At 59.5% G+C, this 22,809-nt stretch overlaps 1 protein-coding gene across 1 annotated transcript in view; it reads left to right on the top strand.

Moving 5' to 3' along the window:
- Positions 1-22,809, top strand: part of WIZ (WIZ zinc finger) — a 59,724-nt gene that overhangs the window by 33,766 nt on the left and 3,149 nt on the right. The window contains exons 3-7 of the mRNA XM_076360830.1: positions 2,233-2,293; positions 4,792-7,331; positions 7,557-7,922; positions 19,110-19,274; positions 19,969-20,472. Coding sequence (XP_076216945.1) covers positions 2,233-2,293; positions 4,792-7,331; positions 7,557-7,922; positions 19,110-19,274; positions 19,969-20,472 — 3,636 coding nt within the window. The remainder of the gene's footprint in view (positions 1-2,232; positions 2,294-4,791; positions 7,332-7,556; positions 7,923-19,109; positions 19,275-19,968; positions 20,473-22,809) is intronic.

Below are 22,809 nucleotides of genomic sequence, written 5' to 3'. Positions count from 1 at the left end.
TCTAAAGGAGACAGTTTCTAAAAATAGGAGCCGTGCTGGAGCTCCAGAGAACAAAAGAGTCCCTGGAAGGCTCCTGCCACAGTCCCTTCTCGGCGATCGGTGCTCTCTGCCCCTCTCCATCCACACGCTAGGGATTTATGGAAGTGTTTTAAAATCTGCCGATTTGGGAGGGTTGGGGTTGGTTGTTTGGGTTCCCCCCCCCGTCCTTTCCCCTGGCATTCCCACCCTGGCCGGTTGGTGACTCAGGCTTTCCTGAATGAACACTGCCGGTCTCCCATGACCTCGGCAGCTTGGCTCTGGATCCCGCCGGCCTTTTCCGAAATGATTTTTTTTGAAGTCCAAAGGAGCTGATCTCCTGGGAGCCAGGGATGCTGCCACCTCTCCAGGACGGGCTCTGACAGCGCCGATGCCGGATAAACCCCGGCGATGTGCGTGGTCCCAGCTCTGCATCTAGATGAAAGAGCTCCAACCCCGTCATCTCCGGACGAGACCTACACGTTGGAGATGCTCAGCCTTAAAAGTCTCGCCTCTAAGGTGGCTCACCTAAGATATTAGAAGGATGGGAAGCCAACCCTGGCTTTTCACGTCCCTCCTCTGCTTTCAGGGCAGGTCCTGCCCTGCCTTCCTCATCTCCATAACCAGTATGGTGGCACGAATACCACGTTCCTCCTGGTTTTACGGCACGTAACCAGTAATCTGTAGAATAAATGCAAACTGTGAGCGGCTGCGTCCATCCCGGAGAGGACAGAGGTCAGTTTGGGCTGCAGAGGCTCTCACGGGCTGAGCCCGCAGACCGTTGCAGCAAACCCCATCTCCTTGGCCCTGCGTTTCCAAAGCGCTCCCTGTTTCCTTCCCAGGACGTGCGGCTTGATCCTGCTCTCTCTCTCATCTTTGCGTTCAACAGTAAAGGCTCTCCGGGTCGTTGGACGGTGCGTGGTGGAGGCTGAGCTGCTCCTTGCACGTCCCTTTCCTCCGTCAGCCCCAGGCATGGTCTGTGCCAGGTCTGCCCCCTCCATCAAGCTGCGAACACCTCCTTCCCGTGGCCTCCTGGTTATTTCCACCGCGCCGGTGAGCTCCAGGCAACTCTTGGGCTGCTGGGCATCCCATGACCCGCGATGACGGTGATGGGAGCGGGGGACGGGGGACAATTCCTTGTCCCAACAGCAAGCTTGCTTGCCTGGGGCCGGGCTGCTGGGCTGCCCATGACCCAAGATGACGATGATGGGAGCAGGGACGCGGGACAGTTCCTTGCCCTAGCAGCAAGCTTGTTTGCCTGGGGCTGGTTCGCAGCAGGAAACAACGTGGTTTCACCCAGCTACACCTCGGCTTCCCCAAGCTCCCAGCCTCGCCTGTAATAACAAGCGAGTCCCTGCTTTCCATACGGCTGGGACAAGGCAACGCGTGGCCAGATCAGGAGCGGGGGGGATCCGGCGCGAGGAGCGAGACCCCCGTGTCCTGCCCTGAGCTCAGCCCCGGCTGACGGAGCCTCTGGGCCAGGTAGGTTCGATCCAGACGTCTTCGTTGGAGACAGCTGAAGGCTTTCCTCCTCTTTTGGAAGGACGTGTCTGGGTCTGATATATCTCACCAGGCCCTGCAGATCTTCAGGAGGCATTTGCCTCCCTGTCGTCGCTGCCTGAAATCCTGCCTTGCATCTTCTCGCGAGCAGGCTTGGAGGTGATTTTAGCCCAGGAGCCATCCCGGGGGTTCGGCCAACACCGGAGCGAAGCAAAGCTCCTCCAAGCCCCAGATGATGCTTGGGCACCCGGAGAAACCCTGCGTACCGGTCCAAGGGCAGGGAAGCACGCCGGCACCGGGGAGATTTGTGAGCCCCATCCATAGAGCCGGGGGAACTGGTCTTCTTCACGGGGTGGACCAAGACAGCCCTCGTCCAGCTGCTCGGCCGCGGCACCGTGCCGGATACCTCTCCGGCAAGCAGGGGTGGTGAGAGTGCGGCCAGCGGCGTGTGCATCTTCCCGTTAAACTGCTTAGCTGCAGGAACGATTACACATTAAATAGTTGTGCGTGGGATTAAACCCTCTTAAGTGTGGCTTGGAAATCCTCCCGTAATCCGGAACCGGCTGTAGGAGGGAAGGACGGGCAGCAGGAGCAGAGGGGGTTTATCTGCTGGGAAAGCTTTGTTAACACGCACAAAAAATACAATCACTTTATTGCAAATTGCGTTGAAGAAGCCTCACTTGGGCACTGACCTTGGAGCTTTCCTCTCTGTTGCAGATGAGCCTGATCCTGCCCTCTCTGGTGCCATCCCAGCCACAGCTCACAGGACCGAACTCGGGTAAGTTCCCAAGGGATGTCCCAGAGTGCTCCCTTTGCTACTGGTACTCCAGTTACACAAAGCCCCAAAATATCTCCCTGGCTGTCCCCGAAGAGGGTTGTCCCGCCACCGAGGACGTCAGCAGGTCCCTTCGGAGCCAGGCAGCACAGTCCCCTCGCTGCAGAGCAGTGTTGGCTGCTCTAATTCATCTCGTTTGTCCCGCTTCCCAACAAACCACCCTGCTTCTGCCTACCCTAAATTACCCCTCGGAGCCATCCGGGTTCCCCTCGGTGCTGCTGGGGCTGTCCCTGCTGCGAGGGAGAGAGAGACGCTGGGAGGTGGATGCTTGATTTGATTGCGTTGGGTGTCCCGAAGCTGCTGAGGGGTGTCCCAAATAGCTCCGAGCACCCTGGAAAAGGCAGATTTTGGGGTACCAGCCCAAGGCTAATGCAGAGCAAGGGTCCTTGTCCCCCGTGGCACCGGGGACCCGCGCCTGGCTCAGAATCGCTCTCTGTCTTAGCCTGTTTAGCAATGCAACCAATGCCCAGCACGTTTTAATAGGCTTATTTTAGTATCTGCTGTTGACTGATCCTTCCTGGGCCAGCGGTTTCCTTAGCGAGTTATTTTTAATAACGTTTGCAGGGTTTACGGTGCACATGGGAATCACATTTCCCTGATATCAAGCCACAGACGATGGCGAGCCCGTCCTCCAGCCCGCAGTAATTTCTCCCGAGTAAAAATAGGGAAAGGTTTGGAGCTGGGAGGGCGACTGCGGTGGGGTGTGAGGGTCGGTTCGCCCCTCAGCTTGGCTTTTTCCAGGAACAAACTGGAAATAAACAGGTTTAAAAAGGAGAGAGAGAGGCAGCACGAGAACCATGTGGAACTGGCAGCCCTGCTGTCTCCAACAAAGGCGCTTTGTTCTCCTGGCAGCACAACTTGACCCGTGAGATAGTGTTTTGCTGGCCCTGGAGCAGCTCCTTGCACAAGGTCTCGAGTCACCGGGCTTCTCCGGGTGTCGGGCTCTGCGGTCCGGCAGGTTTCTTCCCTAGGGATGGTTTAGCAGGGAGCAGGAGCCGGGATGTGGCGGTTTGCATCCGGCTCTTGGCCGTGCATCCATGCCACGGGCGCTGCGTAGAGGGAGAAGCCGGGCATGAAGCTGGCTGTGGAGGACAGAAGCTGGGTCGCATCCTTAGGGCAGGGATGGGGACGTGGAGGAGTCTTGCCTCGCTCTGCAGCTCAGCGGATGCCCCAAGTCTGCTCGGCCCCAGAGCCGGCATCTGCCAAGCCCCTGTGAAGCTGCCATCAGGGACATCGGGGCTCCTGGGCCTCTTGGGCCCAGTTCAGAAGCCTAAATGGGGGGATCTGGTGCCATTCGAGGCTCTCTGCTTCCCCACCGAGTCTCTCGCCACCCCAGCAGAAGGGCTTGAGGCTCTTGTAGAACCTGTCTCATAACGGTTGGTCCCGTGCAGGTGTCTCCAATCCCTCGAGGCATCTCGGAGAACATCAAGTGCCTCTGTTGCACCCTCATGGTCCTCACCATGTCCCTCCTTCCAGGAGAAAGCCTCCAAGCCCAATGTAGGAATTCCAAAACCACCGGGCTGGGACTGCCCACGGGTGTGCTCGGCCCCTCTCTAACACCCAACACGTCTTCAGTGCCGTGGTGGTACCAGCAGCACCCGTCTGAGTGGCATGGGGCCAGCCAGTCCCACTGTAGAGCTCACCCCATGGAGGCTCATGTTCTCCAGCTGCTTGATGTGGGGTCTTCCCAGCTTTGGGATCCTTGCTGAGGGTTTGGAAGAGGATGGGGAGGAACCACCTCGATCCCACTGTGGCTTGAGGTCTCTGCACAGGCAAGAAAGACTTCCCGCTCCTGCTGTGGAGAGGGATCACCCAGGGACTTCCATTGAATCATGGAGACGAACCATCCTTTGGTCCCAGAGACCTTTGGAATGGTCCACGTTGACACTTAAATCTGTTTTTGTGCAACTTTGAAGAGCTCGTTGGCCTGTTCTTTGGCCCGATAGTGACAAGCGTCATTGTTAAGAGCAAATATCCCTGTCGGGCTGGGTAAAAAGGAGGCGATAAGGTGTCCGAGCATCCCGAGGAGTTAGCAAGGGAAAGGGAAGGAGAAGCAGAGAGGGGGGTGGAGCAAGGGAAAGGTGACTTCTGGCCCATGGCAGGAACTGGGGACGTGGTGATGGGAACCCAGCGCTCCTGTTCTGCCTGGCACGAACATGGAAGAGCCACGGTAGGGGAGCAGCTACAGCCATCGCTGCAATGGGCTTGGAGCAAGCCCAGAAGAAGATGCAGAAATTATTCTAGCTGCGCGTGGCCAAGGGCTTGTTTTTGTGCCAAGTCTTTAACAATTTGGGCGATATGGGAGTCACCGTGAAATTCCCAGCCTGTGTTATGCTGTAACACCACGTAGGCTCGCTCTGGTTCCACGACAGCCCTTTTGTAAATGGAAATGTTTGTATTATCCCGTTAACCAGTTATTGACTCTCAAAACTTACTTGCAGCTCCACGAATGAAGAGCATTTGGAGTTCAAGAAGGCTTTGTACAGAACGGATGCCAGGAGCTCCCTAGACCTGCGAAACATGACCGTGTCCGGCAGCGTCACCTGGGACACCTCCGCCCTGGAGACGAGAGCGGGCGACGGGAGAGAAGAAAGCACTTTAGAGAGACTCTCTGGCTTGAAGGACTCGAAGGACGTGCGGTGCGTGAAGGAGTCGGCGTTCGCCGTGGAGCCCCAGGTTGTAAATACTGTGCAGGTGGATCCTGAGCAACTGGAGAGCGACTCCGAGGACCTGGATGGTGGCAAGGCGGCAGCAGAGACGCCCAGCCCTTGTGCGGGGGCATCGGTTGGCGGCGGGGAAGAGAAATATCTTAAAAATGAACCAAAGCAACTTGAAGGCCTCAGCAAAGAGCACTTAGATAAAAGCAAGAGAGGAATCCAGAGGGTCGACTGGATTTCTAGACCCAACAAAAGCCCAAGTCCTCACTACAAAGACATAAGCAAGCCGACAGATGTAGCAACCAACTTGCCCTTTCGGGGACAGGCTGTGCGTGAAGTGCCTCCTCCGCTGACTCCGACGGTGTTCAGAAAAACGCTAAACCCTGTCCTCGGCAAGTCCAAATCCCTGGAGAGCTCCTCGTCCCACAGGAAGGGGCTGATGGTCAACTCGGACTTGGGCGAGATCAACCCTGTCAACGTGGCCGACTGGACAATACAGAAGCCGGGTCTTCAGCTCGGCGCGGACCTCGCCGTCGGCAAACAGTCCTGGACGGTAAATGCCGAAGACTCGGTGGAGCGGATCCCACTGATGTCTCTGGAGCCTGCTCCCTGCAGCTCCTACGACATCGAGATGAGGCCCTACGTGTGCAGCGTCTTGCTGGAGGAGCAGGGGAAGGAGGAGCTGGGTCCGGAGGAGGACCCTACGGTGTACACCTGCATCGAGTGCAGCATTTACTTCAAGAAGAAGGAACACTTGATGGATCACATGCTCCAGCATAATCGTGGACCAGGGAGGGACCAAGACAGAGATGCTTTGGGAGGGCAGTGTCAGTTCTGCTGCAATGAGTGCGGATGGGCCTTTGGAGACCCCACGTCCTTGGAGCAGCACAAAAGGCTCCACCAAGAGTCTAGGGAAAAAATTATCGAAGAGATCCAGAAGTTGAACGAGTTTCCAGACGAAGGTCGGGAAGCCCGGCTCCAGTGCCCCAAGTGTGTCTTTGGTACAAACTCCTCCAAGATCTTTGTCCAGCACGCCAAGATGCACGTCAAGGAGAGGAAGGACCAAGGGGCAAAGAACATGAATCTCTTCGGAAGCGCGGGCAGCGGAGAAATACGGGATAGCCCCGTGCACGGCATCTACAAACACTTCAAACCAAATGAACACGTGTCCCTGCAGATGCAGGTACCACCTCAAGGCAGCGGCAAAGGGCTCAGCACCTGTATGCTCTGCAGCTTCCCGGCCCCCAACGAGAACGTCCTCAAGGACCACATGAAATACGCCCATTCCCACCTCTCCTGGGACACGGAGGTGTACGAGGATGATCCCAATCAACCGGGAACTAGCAGAGATGCCTACAGCCCGGCCAGGCCAGGCCGGTTTGCAGACACGGATTATTTCGGCAAAGCAGACCGGCTCTTCCCTCCACCTCACCGAGAAAGCACATCGCATTACGAAGGGGTCCACGGTTTTGCCGTAACTCACTCGAGACTCGACAAAAGCAACGGGGCTAGTAAAAAGGACTACCAGACACCAGGGTTTCATGCCAGGAAAGCAGCCCCGTACGCTGCCCCGCATAAAAACCTGGGCTTGTCCGGTTTTCCCTCCGCTAAAGCTTATTCCCAGTTTGCTCTGCAGCAGCTGAAAAAAAAAGCAGCAGCTCAGCACCTTGAAGGAGAAGGCGATGGTCTCAGGAGCCACCCGATGGGGCTGGAAGAGCTCAGGCACAAGTGGGTGTTGGCCAACGATGCTGGGAGCATGGAGGAGGAGATCTCCGTAAGCACAGAAATGGATTTGAGCGAGAACAGAGGCATCAAGCCCGTCACCATCCCTCAAGCTGCCTTGGACCTCAAGAGGACGTTCAGAGACACCTTGAAAGCCACGGACTCTTCGATAGCTTCGGAGGAGCAGCAGCAGCAGTTGCGGAAGATGGTCCCCATCGTCCTCCTGGAGGAGGTGAACCTGCACCCCAAGGCGACGAAGCGGCCCCGGGGGAAGCCGCTCAAGAAGAAAACACCACTCCCTTCCCGGGAATTCATGATGGAAGAGCCCCTTCCCTTGGATATGCTCCTACTGGATTCTCCTCTGGAGGGTCCTCTGGAGCTCGATGACCTCTTGGACTCCGACTCGCCCATGCTGAAGAACGAGGAGAGGAAATGTCCCTACTGCCCAGACCGGTTTCACAACGGGATCGGGCTGGCGAACCACGTGCGGGGCCACCTCAACAGGGTGGGGGTGAGCTACAACGTCCGTCACTTCATCTCAGCGGAAGAAGTGAAAGCTATTGAGCAAAAATTTTCCTTCCAAAAGAAGAAGAAAAAAGGTAGTATGTATTCAATTCACTGTGCTTTCTATTTTCTTGTTTTAAATCGGTGGGGTTTTCTCCTCCCATCGAGAATTGGGTACGTATGGTACTGTGGTCAACCTGAACTGTGGTGGCCACGGCACAACCGGTGGCGTGCGGTTGTCTCGGGTGCAATAAACTCCCCCCTCGGAGGCCTGATCCAAGGGTTTCGGCGGCGGCGCTGACTGTCTGTCCTTCTTTCCGCAGTTGCAAACTTCGACCCGAGTACTTTCAGCCTGATGCGGTGCGAATTCTGCGGGGCCGGTTTCGACACGCGAGCGGGTCTCTCCAGCCACGCCAGAGCCCACCTGAGAGACTTTGGTATTACCAACTGGGAACTCACCATCTCACCCATTAACATCCTCAAGGAGCTGTTGGCCAACTCATCGGAGCATCCGATGCTGCAAGCGGCGATGGGAGCGGAGCCCTCGTCCCCGAGCCGAGAGAGGGAAGCTCACGGCTTCGTGCCTCGCAAGAGCATGACCCCCATGTCCGAGTGCAGCATTCCACGGTCTCCTCTGTCCCCGTTCCCCCCGTCCTGGGGAGATGAGTCCCTGCAGTCCTACAGAGACGGTAAGTGTCCCCGAACGCCCCCGTGCAAGCCAGAAACCCTTTTGATAACCCCAAACCGTCGCATCCTGCTGAACAGAGCCTTGCTGGAGGCGGGGTATTTACAGGGAAGGGTTTAGTCGGCGTAACCTGGTGTTGATTTATCCGTCTCCATCGTTGACGCTCTGTGTCCTGTGAAATCTGATGCTGGCTTGGGGCAGATGGATGGAGATGCCGGCAGATGAAAGAGCCGGGCAAGTGCGGTCTCTCGAGGGGTGGATGGAGGGGACGCATCCCACCGGGGAGCTGTGCTTTGGACGTTCGGGCTTTGTCATGTAAAAAGTGTCATGTTTAGGAACGAGGTTTCCATCGGGGGGGAAACCCCTAAAGCTTCGCAAATCACAGGGCAGAGCGTGGCTGGAGGGAAGGAGAAGAGCGTGGTCGCTGGTACCGGTCCATGCTGGCAGTGCTCGGCCACGCAGAAGGCAGGATGCGACCTCTGGTCCGGGCGGGGAGCTGTGTTCATCCCTCGGCTGCTTATTTTCCGTAGGTGTTACGTTACCGTGGGGGGAGCGTAAATGCTCCTTCCCAAATGGATTTGGGTCTGAGCTGGTCCCCCTCCGTCAGTGGAGCTCCAAATTATTCGCCCGGGATCATCGGTTCCAGGGCAGAGCCCGTCCCAAACAGCTTCCAGGTTTCCCCTGCAAAGCTCCAAAAAACTGAGTTCGCACCAAAACCTTTGCAACGTACCATTTCCCCCAAAGACTAAAAACTTGCTCGCGCATTAGGAAAAACCAACCACCTACTGGCCCCTGGCGCTTCTGGCAGCGTCTTGAAGTCCTTGAAGCAGCTTCTCGCTAGGTTCCGCTCAGCCTGATCCTACGTTTAGGTACATCCCTGCAGCGAGAAGCGATCTGGTTTTAATTGAAATATGAAAGAGCCTGTGATCCCGGCTCGCCAGACTGCTCCACGTGCCTGGCCGCAGTTTGGAACGAGTCTTGAGCGTACCGAACACAAATTAAAATACGAACAAACCCAAACTCTTCTTTCTTGGCGTGGCAAACCTTGGAGGATGAATAGCTACCAGCCCGGGGTGGCGGCTGATGCCAACGAGAGGCGTTTTGGAGGGCTCAGCTGAGTTTCTGCTGCCAGGGGCTGGATGCTCCTGCTGACTGTGACTATCGCTCGGTAATTTTTAGGTCTCCCGGTGCCCAAAATTCGCTGGCACGAGCCGTTACGGATAGCACCGCCGTTTTAAAAACTAGGGCTCGTGTATTTTGTAGTTACAAAGGGTGGAAAGCGTTTCGGTGAAGAAAGGGTGCGGCCACCCTTCAGTAACGACCGCCCATTGGAGAAGAGGTTAATGCCGTTCTTACCACGGCAGATCTGATATCGAATGTCCCCAATGTGAAGTTTTGGGGGCGGGGGGGGGGAAGAAAAATGGGTCACGTCTTGAAATACGACCTCGCTTATCGGTTCGGGCAACGTCACTCAAGTTTTTTCAGCGTGTGGTGTTGGCCCGGGGCTGTGCCCATCTCCAGCTGCCTTGAAACGCCGGTTCAAGGTGGGAGAAATCGGGTCGGGAATTGTCCTTCTAGGTAAAAGTAGTTGAATTAGAGCTTAATTCTGGTCCGCTTCAGCGTCGTATTTAAACCCGGATAAGGTTGAGGACGGACACGTGGGATGAGGCGGAGGGCGAGCGTGACCTGCACAAGAGCAAGAGCTCAAACACCCCCTTAAGCCGCGCTCCTGGATTTAAACTCGCGTGCTCCGTATTTCCTTACGAGTCGTGTCTTTGGGGGACAATGCCAAGAAAACAGGTAAATTTTTGGAAAGCTTAAAAAACCCCGGCCCAGCAACCTGTTGCGTGACCAAAGCACGCACAGCGGATCCCGTGGAGATAGCCGTCGGTGGACGGCTTTTGTATTTAAATCCAAGCCCGAAGTCTCTTAGTTACGCTCCCAAGCTCGTGGAGACGACTCTCCGTGAGTCGAAACCCTCCTTCTTTTGCTTCCAGCCCGAAACGACGCTTTCGGGGCGCTCTGGCTTCGTGCTGAAAGTATCTGTCGCAACCCGATTTAAGAATGAAGTGGCGCCCGTTGCGTTGCAATATTTATTTAACTCCCGCTCTGGGTACGGCTGCGGGGAAGCAGCTGAGCAAACAGTGAAGCGGGTTTGGAGATGGGGGATGCCGAATCTGTAGCCGGGAGGATTTTAGCCGGGGTTGGCGGGGTTTTTTTGTTTGTTTTTGGGGGGCTTTTTGGGGTTTTTTTAAGCCTGCTTGTCCCCGTGTCTCTTCAAATCACTCGTGAGACGTGCGAGAGCTCGAGCGAGCTGCCCGCTTCTTGTGCGGATCTTTGCGGCCACGCGAAAAGCTCGACGGCCGCTCCCAGGCCGGAGCGGAGGAGCTGCCTTAAGGGCACCTGCTTAGTGTTAACGTCCTCTGCTAGTGTGTTATGCTAATTCCGTCATTTATAGAGGGTTTTAAGCAACGCTAACGAGATAAAGGCCCGTTAGCAAGTTATAATGGCAGGAGGATCTCGTGAAAAGGCGGCGGTGGCACCGCACCAGACCTGGCGACGTCTCCGCCGGCGGCTCCGTGTCGGGGGTGCCGGCAGCCCCGTGCCGTGGGAGCAGCGATGCTGCTCGCGCCCCGGGACGATGTCGCAGCTCAGCGTCTGCAGGCAGCTCCCCGCGAACCGCTTCCTGCTTCCTTCCTCTCCGCTTCCAGACGCGTGAACTGCCAGAAGGTCTCTGCCGGCGTTGCAAGATGCCTCTCGAGCTGTTAAGAGCTAAGAATATCGGTAGACCCTTAACCGAAACCCTCCGTCGCGGGGGCAGGCAGGGAGAAATCCCCTTTTTGGGGAGCGTTTCGTGAACCGTTTTCTGCGCCGGCTGCGGTTCATGGTTTCTAACGAGGCTGCAGCGAGAAACGAAGGCGGAGGATTCGGCCCCGACTGCCGGGAGATTGATTCAATGAGCATGGTGGTGCTTTTCCGTTCTTGGGCTTGTAATCAAATCACGGCAAGACCTGAGCATCTCTGTCCTCGAGGGGCGAAGTTTCCCTTCCCGGAGCTGCTCGCAGGTGGGACGCGGAGAAGAAACGAACAGCGGCGTCGGGAAAGGGCTGTGGGTTTAACACGCGCTCGCTCTGCCCGTGAACGGAGCGGGAGAGCTGGCTTGGCTCTTGCTGGTCTCATACCCTTGGCTGCTTGTTTAAAAGCAAAACAAAAAAAAACACCCCCTCTTTAAGCAAAACTAAAAGTCAAAGGGAGGAAGTAGGTGTTTGGGTCTGCGGCGAGAACTTGAACTTGGCTGCGCTGGTTGTTTAGATGGGAGCGTTTGTGGTAAAAACAGGATGTTTTGAGATACCGGGGGGATCTCGGAGGTTACCTGTTCCCTCCCGCCGCTTCCAAGCAAGTCCACGGTACCTAAACCAACCTGAACTTGGCTGCTCCGGGCTCTGACGGAGACTCCACCGCTGCCCTTGGCACCCACGCTGCCGTCACCAGCCCTCACCCTTAGAAAGCGGATGGGGTCTTTGGTGGTTTTAGTATCTAAATCCATTGCTGTTCATTTTACCCGCAGTAAGCAAAGACAACAGTTTATGCTCTTCCGTAGGCCCAGATCTTTCAACCTCCCCTTTTTGGTCGTGATTTTAGGCCCTCGATCGTTCGCGATTCCCTCCCCGATTATGTCTGAACCCTCCCTGAAGTGCCGCGCTCAACGTCAGATGTGTCCCGGCTGCAGTGCTGCGGAGAGCAGGAGGGTTATCTCGGCTCTTGCCCATCCCGGGACGGGCTGTGACGTAGCCAGGGGTTGCAACATTCACTCTGGTTTGGTTTTGAACAGCTTAAAAGTCTGAAAACCTTCCCCCCCCCCGCCCCCGCCAGCCCTTTTCCGCGAGACCACTGGCTCCTGAGCTGTCCCCAGTGGAGTTGGTGGCTTCTCCGGGGAGGTCCCTGCGCCCAGCGGTGGCTTTCCCCACACGTTGCGACGGGCGAAGGTGTGCCCCGCTGCTGCAACCGCCTCCTTGAAGCCCGGCTTTGGCTCGTTAGCGAGGCTGTTTGTGTATCTCCTGGCTCCGAACCTATTGGCAGCCGCCTTGGGGAACACGTGGCGCTTCTTGGCAGGCGTTAGGAAGCGTTGAGGCGATTGCATCCTCCTCAAAACGGCTCGCAGCTCTCCTTCCTCGTAGCCCGCCTCGCCTTGCTCTGTCCGCCAGACGGCTTTCGCGGGGTTGGCACCGTCATCCTCCATTCTTCTTCTCCCCCCCTTTTTTTCCTCCCCCAGATTTAACTCCCCATGGTCTTTCTTACCGTCCCAAACCACGAGGTCTTCTGCTAGACCTGGATTTCTCCTCTCGATCCGCTCCTGTGCAGCGACAGTGACGTTTCACCCCGTCTAGGAAGAGGAGCAAATGTTTGTTTGCCGGTTGGCCTTTCACCCCACGCGGAGCCGGAGACGACAGGGTCTGTCCTTCCTTCTGGAGCACATCTGATGTAGCACAGGTTTTGAGGAGGAGGAGGAGAGGGTCGGTTGAACGGCATGAGCTTCAGGAATGATTCTCCAACTCCTCCATCTGCCGCTTGCTCGCGTTGAGCCCCCAGATGAGGACTCAGAAGTGGGGCTTGCTCCTACCACGCCCGAGGTCCTGCCTTAGCTGAAGTGTCTCCTCCCTCTCTAGAGCACAGTTTTCAGAACGAAAGGAACATTCTTAGAATCTCCTGGGTTGGAAGAGACCCACGAGGATCATCAAGCCCAACTCCTGACTCCACGCAGGGCAACCTAAAAGTCAAAGCCTACATCTAAGCGCGTTCTCCAAACACTTCTTGAACACCAACAGGCCTGGGGCCATGACCTCATCCCTGGGGAGCTCGTTCCAGTGCCTGACCACCCTCTCCATGAAGAACTCTTTCCTAACGGCCAATCTGAACTTCCCCCGACGCAACTTTAAGCCCTTCCCTATCACCAGACGCCTGAGAGAAGAGATCAGCACCTCCCTCGCCGTTCCCCATCACAAAGAAGTTGCAGACAGCAACGAGGTCACCCCTCAGTCTCCTCTCGTCCAGGCTGACCAACCCTGGTATCCTCAGCCGCTCCTCACAAGCCCTCTACTCCTTTCGCCACCTCTGCTGCCCTCCTTTGGACACGTTCTAATATTTTCTTACGTCCTTCTTAGATTGTGGAGCCCCAAAGCGCCCACGGGACTCAAGGTGAGGCCACGCCAAGGCATGGGACAACGGCGGCTTTCGACCGGTTCGCTATACCGTGCCAGGATACGGGTGGCCCTTTTGGCCACGAGGGCACGCGGTTGACTCCCGCCGAGCTTCCCGTCAACCAAAAGCCCCAGATCCCTCTCTGCGGGGCTGCGCTCCAGGACACGTGGAGAACAGAGAGCTCCTTCCAGTGGACGACGAGTGTCAAGGACTCCAAAATTGATTTTAGGGGTGTGCAAGGGGGAACCCTGGTGTGGTCCGCTCGGAGAGCCAAGCGGGCAGAGACCCCACAGCCGCTTCGATTCCTCCCCCCCGCCTCTTTTTATCCAGGGTGTGCGAGCCAGGAGGAGCCCGTGACTTTGTGGTGCCTGGGATGGGGACAACCGCAGCCCGAGCCTCGGCAAGAGGCTGGAGGAGATCAGGAGGGCAAGGCTCTTCCACCAGCTCAACTAGGGCTGGAAGAGGACGTTCATTGTAGATTTTATGGGTTGGGGTTTTTTTTTTTGAGCCTCATTTCTTCCTCGACGCTTTGACTTGAGAGCGAAGACCTCGGCGCAGCTCAGCAGCGGCTCCGATTTCCATCCTGACCTTTGCTTCCTCTGGTTAATTGTGGTTGCCCTCCACGAAGGAACCGAGACGCTTTGTGGACGCGGCCTTTCGTCCTCCCGTCCGTCGAGGAGCACGCCCGCGCGTCCCGTGGCGGGCTGCGTTCATCGCAGATGAATGGAGGTTAGAAAAAAACCTTCTGGAGGTCCGTACCTGACCCCGGCTGCCAGCAAGGTCAGCTTCAAAGCCAGGTCAGGTTGCTCAGGGCCGTGTCCCGTTGAGTTTGGAGAGGGTTGGAGGTGCCACCACCTCTCTCCCGGGTTAACGTGCCCCGAGGACCCTCCTCGTGTTACGGTTCTCGGGTCACGCTCTCCTTTTGTGTCGGCTTTTCTGATTTATTATTTTTTTTTTTCCCTTCCCCTCCCTGCGTGCTCGTTCTGCGCTCACCCGCAGCCTGACCTACTTTCCGCCGTCTTTGATTCCTTTCTCGAGTTCCAGGTTATTGAAAAGCTCACGTTGGCCGCCTCCTTCCCTTCCCTCCTTCCCCTGCACGGGGATAACACGGGCCGTTGCCCTTGATATTGTCTTTTCTCCCGGTCTCTGAAGATTTCTGATGGTAGGCAGCGCCGCAGGGAGGCCGGACGTCGGTTTTTAGCCTGAATTTGAGCTCCGTTTTCACCGCTGCTGATCTATGGCCACAGGAGACGGCGTGAAATCTCTCAGCCAGGTCTTCCAGCGCGGGAATCGTGGAGTGAGGATCCCCGGGGGGCAGCACTCGAAGGCAGATGGTCGCAATAACCTATTTCGGCCTTGGCAATCAAGGATAGAAATCGTCCCTTTCCTAATGTTTTTGGGAGGCCCTGGTTTGTAACTGCTGGAGAAGGGGGTGTTGCAGGGGGGGAGCTCCGAGTTGGGATGACCCGGGGAGACCCATGGATACTGCGACCACGTCGGGTCCCAAACCAAGCCTCCGCATGCCAGCAGGATATCCGCGGAGAAAGGAACAGCATCTTGTAATTTCTCCTCTCCCCGTTAAATTTCGGTGAGCTCCTGCGCCTGCCACAGCGATTCCTCATGACCTCCCAGTCCTGATGGTGGTTTTTCTCCAGCTCCTTTAAGCCAAGGAGAGGTTTTATGTCTTACCACCCCGGTAGAGAAAGAAGAGAGGAACTTTAGGCGCAGTTCGTTAGCAGGCTGTCCTCCTCGGCAGAGCCAGCGAGGGGAAGCGCCGTGTTTGAAATGATTCGATAGCTCAGAAGCGCGACAGAGAGCTGGCGAAACCCCCTTGGCAAGGAATCGGCTCGCAGAGAGCTCTGGACGCTGTAGGCTGGCCAGCAAAGACAGATGCTTTCATCCTCACCCCAGACGGAGCCCGTTAGCAAGCCAGCGATCGGGCAGTCCTGCCCCTCCCGGCGTTTCCCGTGCCCCTTGTTGCCTTCGCTGGATCTTCTTCGGGAAGATTTGGTTCAAATTTGGGGGATCGTTTTCTCAGACCCCAGCTGAGCTCTGCAGCTCGAAAGCGGCACCGGCTGCTCCACGGATCATCCCGTCAAGCCGGGTTAAAGCAGCAGGTTGTCCGACGGGAGCCTTTTTCCAGGTGCGATGGGGTTGTCGGCCGCTACGAGGGGCTTTTCGCTCCCGTCTTCGAAGCGTGGTTTGTTGAGAATTAGCGTGAGGATGCTTCACGGGTGTTTGAGGACTCGTGAATCTCTGTGCTGCCCCGCAGATGTGAGCACGTGTCACCTCAGCAGCCGAAAGCTGCCAGGATGAGACCCTCCGTGCTGTGACTGCACGGAGACCAGAGCCCCTGGGGACCTCTGGTTACCGCTGCAGGCTTTGAAACTCCCTAAAAATGTCAGGATTTAGCCCATCGTGGCTTCTTTAGCCTCGCAGAAGCTGGTTAATCTGGCAGAAGCTGGATTAACCATCTACCCGCCCCTTTTTAAGCTGCCTGAGATGCAAAAGTAAGTAGGAATTTGAACGTCCAAAGCTTCCCCATGCTGAAAACCCAAGTGTCCGGTGTGGCTCTGGTTCTGTTTTAGCTGTGGCTCTCGCGGGCTCTCTCCTCTTCCCCCACTGCCTCTTCTTGGTTCGGTTTCGTTTATGCGCTCTGGGAACGGCAGGCAGGTTTGCCATCGCACGTGGGTTTTCCTGGTGTAATTACGGACCGAATCGGCTGGCTTTGAACGCGTGTTTTCAAGTCGTAAGCTCAGAAACTGTAAGGAAATGCTTGTGGCCGCGTTGGGACTCTGCTTGTCCTTCACTGGGGAGGTGAGGAGGAGGATGGGGCTGAGCAGAACCCGTCCAAGGTAACGATTACACGCTCCGTCTTTCTCTATTTCTATTTTGGGCTCCATAAGTAACTTTTATTTGCCCGTAAGTTCCTTCGGTTAGAGCCAGCTTCCTCATCCTATTGTGCCGGGAGTGGATGGGGACGGTTCCGGCAGGGATCGGTCACCTCCGCTCACCGCTGAGGTTAACGCTCTGCGCTTGTTACGGTTGCTTTGCGATCCAGGTGGATTTTGTTTCCAAGTCCGGGTGGATTTTGGTTTCCTACACCTGTTTCCACCACGTTCCCTTCTCCTCCTCCTCCTCCTCCTCCTCCTCCTCCTCCTCACGCCGCGCTCCGGCAGCGTTTCCCTTTTCCGATAGGACTCGTCGTTGCTGCTCTTCGCCTCGGGCAGCGTTTCCCTTTTCCGATAGGACTCGTCGTTGCTGCTCTTCGCCTCGGGCAGCGCGTGGCTGCGTCTCCCTTCGCAGGGCTCGCTCTCTCCCAACACCTGCTGTAGTTTTGGAATAGCTCTTGCCAAAAACTCGGAATTCTCAGCTGGTTCCGGTAGCGCTTGTCGGTCTGTTTAGGAGCGGGGCTTTCGGGGAGGCTTTGCTGCCGCTGTCCCTTTGGGTCTGAAGCCGTGCTCAGGCCGTTATTTGTAACCCCTGCTTTGGGGAGGGGTGGCAGTGCCGTAGGAGATGGCTGATGTCCCCATATCCCTCCTCTGGACGGCGAATTGCGTCTCTTTTTTGCTTTTTATTGGAGTGGTTTGAATAGAAACCCCCTCCCTGTGGCAACCCGGGCTGTGGCCAGAGGCTGGGGGGGGGAACAGGGACGGAGAAGGGAGAGGATGGGGACGGAGAAACCCTTGGGTGGCCTTTTCCATCTCCGTAGGTGTCGGGGTGGTGCTTGACTTGGGTGGTCCCGTCCTCTGGGGAACGGGCCTGGGCTGGGGCCAGCCCCGGATGAGCGGCGTTGGGAGGGGGAGAGCCCCCTTAGGTGAGGGGGCAGGTTGAGTCAGGGGCCGGGGGGCTGGTGGGCCCCCGGGGGGGGCTTGTGGGGCCGGGCTGGAGGCGTGAGGGGGACCGTGGAGGGATGCAGGCCCCAGGCCCCGGCCCCGGCCCCGGCCCCGGCCCCGGCCCGTACCTGGAGCCCAGGCCCGGGGTGCAGCCAGGCCCGGTGGGGGCCTGCAAGGGCCAGGGGACCCCCATGGGCCTGGACAAGAGCTGAGCCCCGGGGGCCTGGGCACGTCGGTCCCGGGGCCGAGCTGGGCCTGGCCCCGGGGCCTTCTCCAGTAACCCGGAGCCCGGGCCCGGGCCTGGGCCTGGGCCTGGGCCTCGCACCCCGCCATGGAGCGCCCCCACTCCACCGCTCGATCGCTCGGCGCTCCCCCCTCCTCCCGCGCGCCTCTGCCGGCCGGGGCGCCGATCGCTCGGCGCTCGGCCTCCCGCCCCGGGGACCGGCCCCCCGCCCGCCCCGATTTATCTCCGTTCCCCTCACTCGGCGCTCGACCGCTCGGCCTGGCGGGCGGGCGCGCGCGGCTCGGCGCTCGGCCTGGCGGCCTGGCGGCCGCCCCGCATGTGCCGGAGCCAAGATGGCGGCCTCCACCTCCTCGCAGCCCAAAGTGACAAAAGCGGCGGCGGCGCCGCGACCCCGGGACCGGGACCGGGGTGGGGACGGCGAACCCGAGCCCGAGGCGGCGCCCGAGCCGGGTGAGCCCCCCTTTTCCTCCGCCGACCCCGCCCCGTCGCGCCCGGGCCCACCCGCGGCCCCCACCCCATCCCCCCCACCCCCTTCCCCCGCCGCAGCGTCGGGCCCGACCCGGGGCCGCCGCCGGTTCCGGGCCCGGCCCTGACGGGGAAGGGGCGAGGGCGGTGGGGAGGGCCCGGTTGAGGGCCGCTGTCGCCGAGCCGCCGCCCTCCTTTGTCCGTACCCCGGCCTCGCTTTGTCCCTCACGGGGGCCCCGCCATCCCCTCGGCGGGGCCCCCCGGGCCCGGCCTGTCCGATCGCAACGGGCCGCGCCCGGTTCCTGTCACGGCTGGGACCGGGGTGGGGGGGTGGGGGGGGCGTTTCTCCTCCTCCCCGCCCTCCTGGGGGACGACGACGACGACGATCCGGGGTGGGGTGGGGGGGGGGGGGGGGATGCAAATCCCGGCTGCGCCCCGGCACCGCCCCGGGGTGGGAAGCGGTGCCCGGTGAGCCCGAGGCAGCCCCCAACCCGCCCCCGGGCCCGGGCGGGGCTGCCAACGGCCGTCTCACATTCCCCCCCCCCACCCCCGCAGCGAGCTGCCACCTTCCCTGTCCCCTCCCTGCAGGGAACTGCCACCTTCGCTGCCCCCTCCCCCCAGCGAGCTGCCACCTTCCCTGTCCCCTCCCTGCAGGGAACTGCCACCTTCCCTGTCCTCCCTGCCGCCCCCTCCCAGGGAGCTGCCACCTTCCCTGTCGTTCTCCACCCTCCCGCCCAGCGAGCTGCCACCTTCCCTGCCCCCCCCCCCGCAGCGAGCTGCCACCTTCCCTGTCCTCCCTGCCCCCCCCCGGGAGCTGCCACCATCGGTGTCCCCTTCCCCCCAGGGAGCTGCCACTTTCCCCGTCCTCCTGCCCCCAGGGAGCTGCCACCTTCGTGTCCCCCTTTCGCAGCAAGGAGCCGCCACCGTCCCCGTCATCCCCCCAGGGAGCTGCCTCCATCCATCCATCCATCCATCCATCCATCCATCCCACCGCAGAGAGATGCCACTTTTATGTCCCTGTCCCCACCCCGGGGAGCTGCCCCCTTCGTGTCCTGTCGTGTCCCCCCCCCCCAGAGCTGCCACCGTCCCCAGCGAAGGAACTGCCACCATTTCCCCCCCTCCGCAGGGGGCTGCCACTGTCTCCTCTTCTGCCGGGAGATGCCACCATCCTCCCCCCCTCCCGCTGTCCCCAAGCGCCCCCAAATCCCGCTGGCAGGTCACCGCCGTCCCAGTGGGCACGTCGCCTGCCGCCGGGGCGGGTGTCCCCCTCTAAAAGCACCCGCCAGCCCCCTGCAGAGCCCCGTTCTCTGCGGCGACGGCGACGCTTCTTCCTCTTGAGCTCTTTGGGGCAGCTTAAACCTTCGCCTAACGAAGCCACCTCCTCACCCCGACCTCCCTCGGCCGCGTTACTCGCCCTCGGGGGCTGATGGTCTCCTTCTCTTGGCAGTCCTGGCTCCGGAAGAGGAAGAACTGGTGGCCATGGAGGTGGGTTCACCCCCTCTCCCGAAAAAAAGCGCTCCCGCCGGGCAGCTGGATCAACCCCCCGCCAGGATAGGGACCAAACTCTCTCCTGAGCCGCCCGGGAGCAAACCAGAGCCTCAGGACTCCAAAAGTGAGTATTTTGCCGGGCTTCTCGTCGTCTCCGATAGCTGAGTGCAGGGTTTTTGCTGCGAGGAGAGAGTGGGGAGCCTGGCAGGCGTTTGTTTAACCTGATCCGGGAGGATTTTCACGTCCTTTTTCTTAATTAATCCTCTAATTAAGAGCGTGGTCGTGTTGTACTCCGGTATCGCTTGTTTACGTCGCTTTCCTTTCCCTGGCGCCAGCAGCTTTCCAAAGCTCGCTGGGACCGGCGTGCACTCCCTGTCCTCCTTAAACCACCTCAATCGCTCCTTCCTCTCCTAATTAACGATGTTCCCCTAAAATAATCGCTTTGAGATCCCCCTCCTTTGCTGGCTGGCCTTCGGAGCCTGCCTGCGGCTCACCGAACCGTGGGCAAGGCTTTCGAAAACACTCTGGAAGACATCATCGAGCGGGAAAACCGGCCTCCTCCCACCCCAGGGCAGCGATCCTTCTCCTCCAACACCTCTGCTCGCTCTTCCCCGCTTTGCTCCTGCCCGCGCAGGGACGCGCGGAGCATCTTAACGTTCAAAATTAGGGTTGGGGGTGGTCAAAAAAAATCCCTCGGGGGGGTGGGGGGAGAAACAACCTGGCTGGACGCTGCTCCTTGTGCCTCTTGCCACGACCGTGCCCTGATTTTCTTTTTTCTCTCTTTCTTTTCCCCCCCCACCCTCCCTTTCTCTTTTTAGCCCAGAACCTTACGACGTGCGAAGTGTGCGGCGCCTGCTTCGAAACCCGCAAAGGCTTATCCAGCCATGCCCGTTCTCACCTACGGCAACTCGGCGTAGCCGAATCGGAGAGCAGCGGGGCTCCCATCGATTTGCTTTACGAACTGATGAAACAAAAAGGCAAACCCGACGGCAGCCCCATGTCTCCCACCCTCGGCAAAAAATCCGGTTCCCCCAAAGATGCCGCCGCCGGTTCCCCTCGACCCACGCTCCTGGCGCTCGGCAAGGCCGGCGATCGCCCGCCGGACGGTCCCGTTAATAAAGCCATCAAATCCCCTCCCGGCTTCTCAAAAAACCTCTCGCAACCGGGATCCCCCATCCTTAAGAAGGTGCCGTCGGCTCTTTCGGGGTCCCCGTCTCCGAAAAACCCCGAGGAGAAGAGCTCCAAGCTCTCGCTGAGCCCTCTGCAGAGCTCCCCGAAAGCGCAGTGGCCGCAGGCGGATGAGGAAGGACCTCTCAATTTAAGTGAGTTTCTTTTTTTTTTTCCCCCCCTGGTGTTTCCCATCCGGCTGAGGGCGGGGGAAAATCCGCGGCTTCTCCCGTCCCGCTCCCGCCAAGCCAGGCATCCCTCGGCGGCTGGGAGGGCGCAGAAGCTCGGTGGAGGAGCCGGCATTTGGTAACCGCCGTGCCGGGGGAGACACGCGCCGCTCCGTCGCGATTATCGGAGGGGACAGTCTTCCCTGACGGGGCGAACGGGCATTCCCGTCGGGATTTCAGGAAAACCGCTGGCTCCCTGCCCTCCGAGCTCTCTAAATCTCTCTTCCCCACTTCTCTCGCCATCCCTCGGCTCCTCCGGGCCACGGTTCGGCTGACGTGGAGCACCCTCCTGTGCCGTGGCTCGATCCCACACACGGCCGGCTCCCCAATCCCAACAGAGCGCGGTGGGTTTGGCCGGTGACAGCCCGTTCCCCGCTGCCACTTCCAGCGTCGGATGCGCTCGGGGAGGCGCTGCCGCGGCTCTTGGCACCGCAGCCCTGGCGCTGACCCGTCCCTCTTCGTCCCCAAGCTCCGTCGGTGACTTATTCCGACGCCTCGGGACCAAAATGGTTTTCCCGGCAGCAGCCGGCTCTTGCCGCCTTCTCCCAGAGCCCCGCGTCTTGCTGGGAACGTCTTCCCCAACAGCTCAAAGGGCTGTTTGCCTTCTCTGGCTCGTTAGTTCTTCCTCCTCGTTAGCGGGCTTGCCCAGCCAGCCCGTCCCACCTCTGGCAGCACCAACAGGCACCTCATCTTCCCCGGTGGGAACTGCGGCACGCTTGGGGTCGTTTCCTGCGATAAAGCAGAAGACGGCGTCCTAACGTTTGCTGTAGCGGCTCCTTCCCTTGTTGCAGGAGCGGCTCCGAGACCCGATATCCCTCGATATCCCTCAAAATCCCTGTGGCTGGGGATTACCTAACCCCGCGAGGTTTCTTGGAGCCGTAGGGCTATCAAATCGCTCCGTCCCGGTTACCGTCTCGCTTTTCCCAAGCTGAAAAGCTCCGGGATGGCAGAGCCGGACGCTGGCCGGTGGCGGGACGGACTCGGTAGCTGGAGGATGCGCCCGTGGGTTTGCCGGAGCAGAGACGCTCTCCGGGTGCTGCTCCTCCGCCGGTGACAGAAGATGCAGAGTTTGACCCCGGCTCGTCCTCGCAGCCCTTTAAAGACTTGGAGCAGCAACAGAAAAGCGCTTTATGCCTCTCGTAGCCGGCGCCGTAATTCTTCTTCGTTAGGGCTGCCTGCTAACGGAGCCGTAGGAGCAGACGACCTCTTGGCTGGCCGTTCAGCTTGGCGTAAGCTAAGTCCCCGGCAGGCTGCAGCGGCCGTCAGAGCCCAAGCCGCGGCACGAGGAATCAGCCGATCTTCTCCCTCGTTCCCCTTCGCTGGCCAAGAAACCAAAGCCGCGGCCGTGCCGGCTGTTGGCCGGGGCCGGTCTGCGCGGTGAGCAGGGTTTCGTCTGCCGCAATGCCGCCGCTCCCTCTCCGTAGGTCCCTTCCCGGCATCGCTTCAGCGACGCCTAAAATCCTGACTCGGGTTAGAAATTACAGCCCCGGCCTCCCCGGTGAGCTCTTTCCACCGGTGGGGACGGCTGCACGGTGCCGGGGAGCGGCTGGACAAGTCCTGCCTGCGCCGATCTCCCCTCCCGAAATCGCCCTGCTCGAGTCTCCCGTGCCGCGCGGGTTCAAACCGCTGGCGCGGTTTTGCCCCAGTTCCAGGCAGGGATCTGCCTCGATTTCCCCATCCCGACTGAGTGCCGATGGTTTCTCCCTTACCCTCCGCAGCCGGAGGGTGGACGAGGACCGGTGAAGTTGCGTTTCTCCTCCGGGGTATCGCGTGGCTCAGGTTGCGGCTTGGTTTTGGCGGTAAAACCTCTTCCCGCTTCGTCTTCCTCCTCCTCTTCATCGACGTGCCGGGAATCGGCGCTTCCCGGAGGCGGGAAACGTCCCCGCTCGAGGGCCGAGCATCCAGCACTGGGATTAGCGGGGATGTGCTCGGTTTAGGCACGCGGTGTTTGTCCCGGTGCCACCGGCACCGCGGCGGCTGGGAGCGTGTCTTCATCCAGAGCCCTTCCTCCTCCCCGCGGCAGCTGGGCTTGGACGCTGCCGGCACCAGTGAGACTCGCCGCTTCCCGGGGCCACGAGCCGGGAAGGGACACGAGCGTCCGCGTTATCCCAGTGCTCCGGACCACGGCTCTGCCGTTGGCCCCACCGGGAAGCCCTCCGGCTCACCGCAGCCCCCGTCCGTTGCGTTTTCCTGGGGTACCCAGATGCGTTCGAGCCTGCTTCCGATTTCGGGCTGGGATTGGCTTTGCCGCCGTGGGTTGCGTCT

Source organism: Aptenodytes patagonicus, chromosome 30 (genome assembly GCF_965638725.1).
Source record: "Aptenodytes patagonicus chromosome 30, bAptPat1.pri.cur, whole genome shotgun sequence".
NCBI lineage: Eukaryota > Metazoa > Chordata > Aves > Sphenisciformes > Spheniscidae > Aptenodytes > Aptenodytes patagonicus.
Note: the sequence above shows the minus strand (reverse complement) of the source record. Positions and strands in the feature narration are given on the sequence as shown.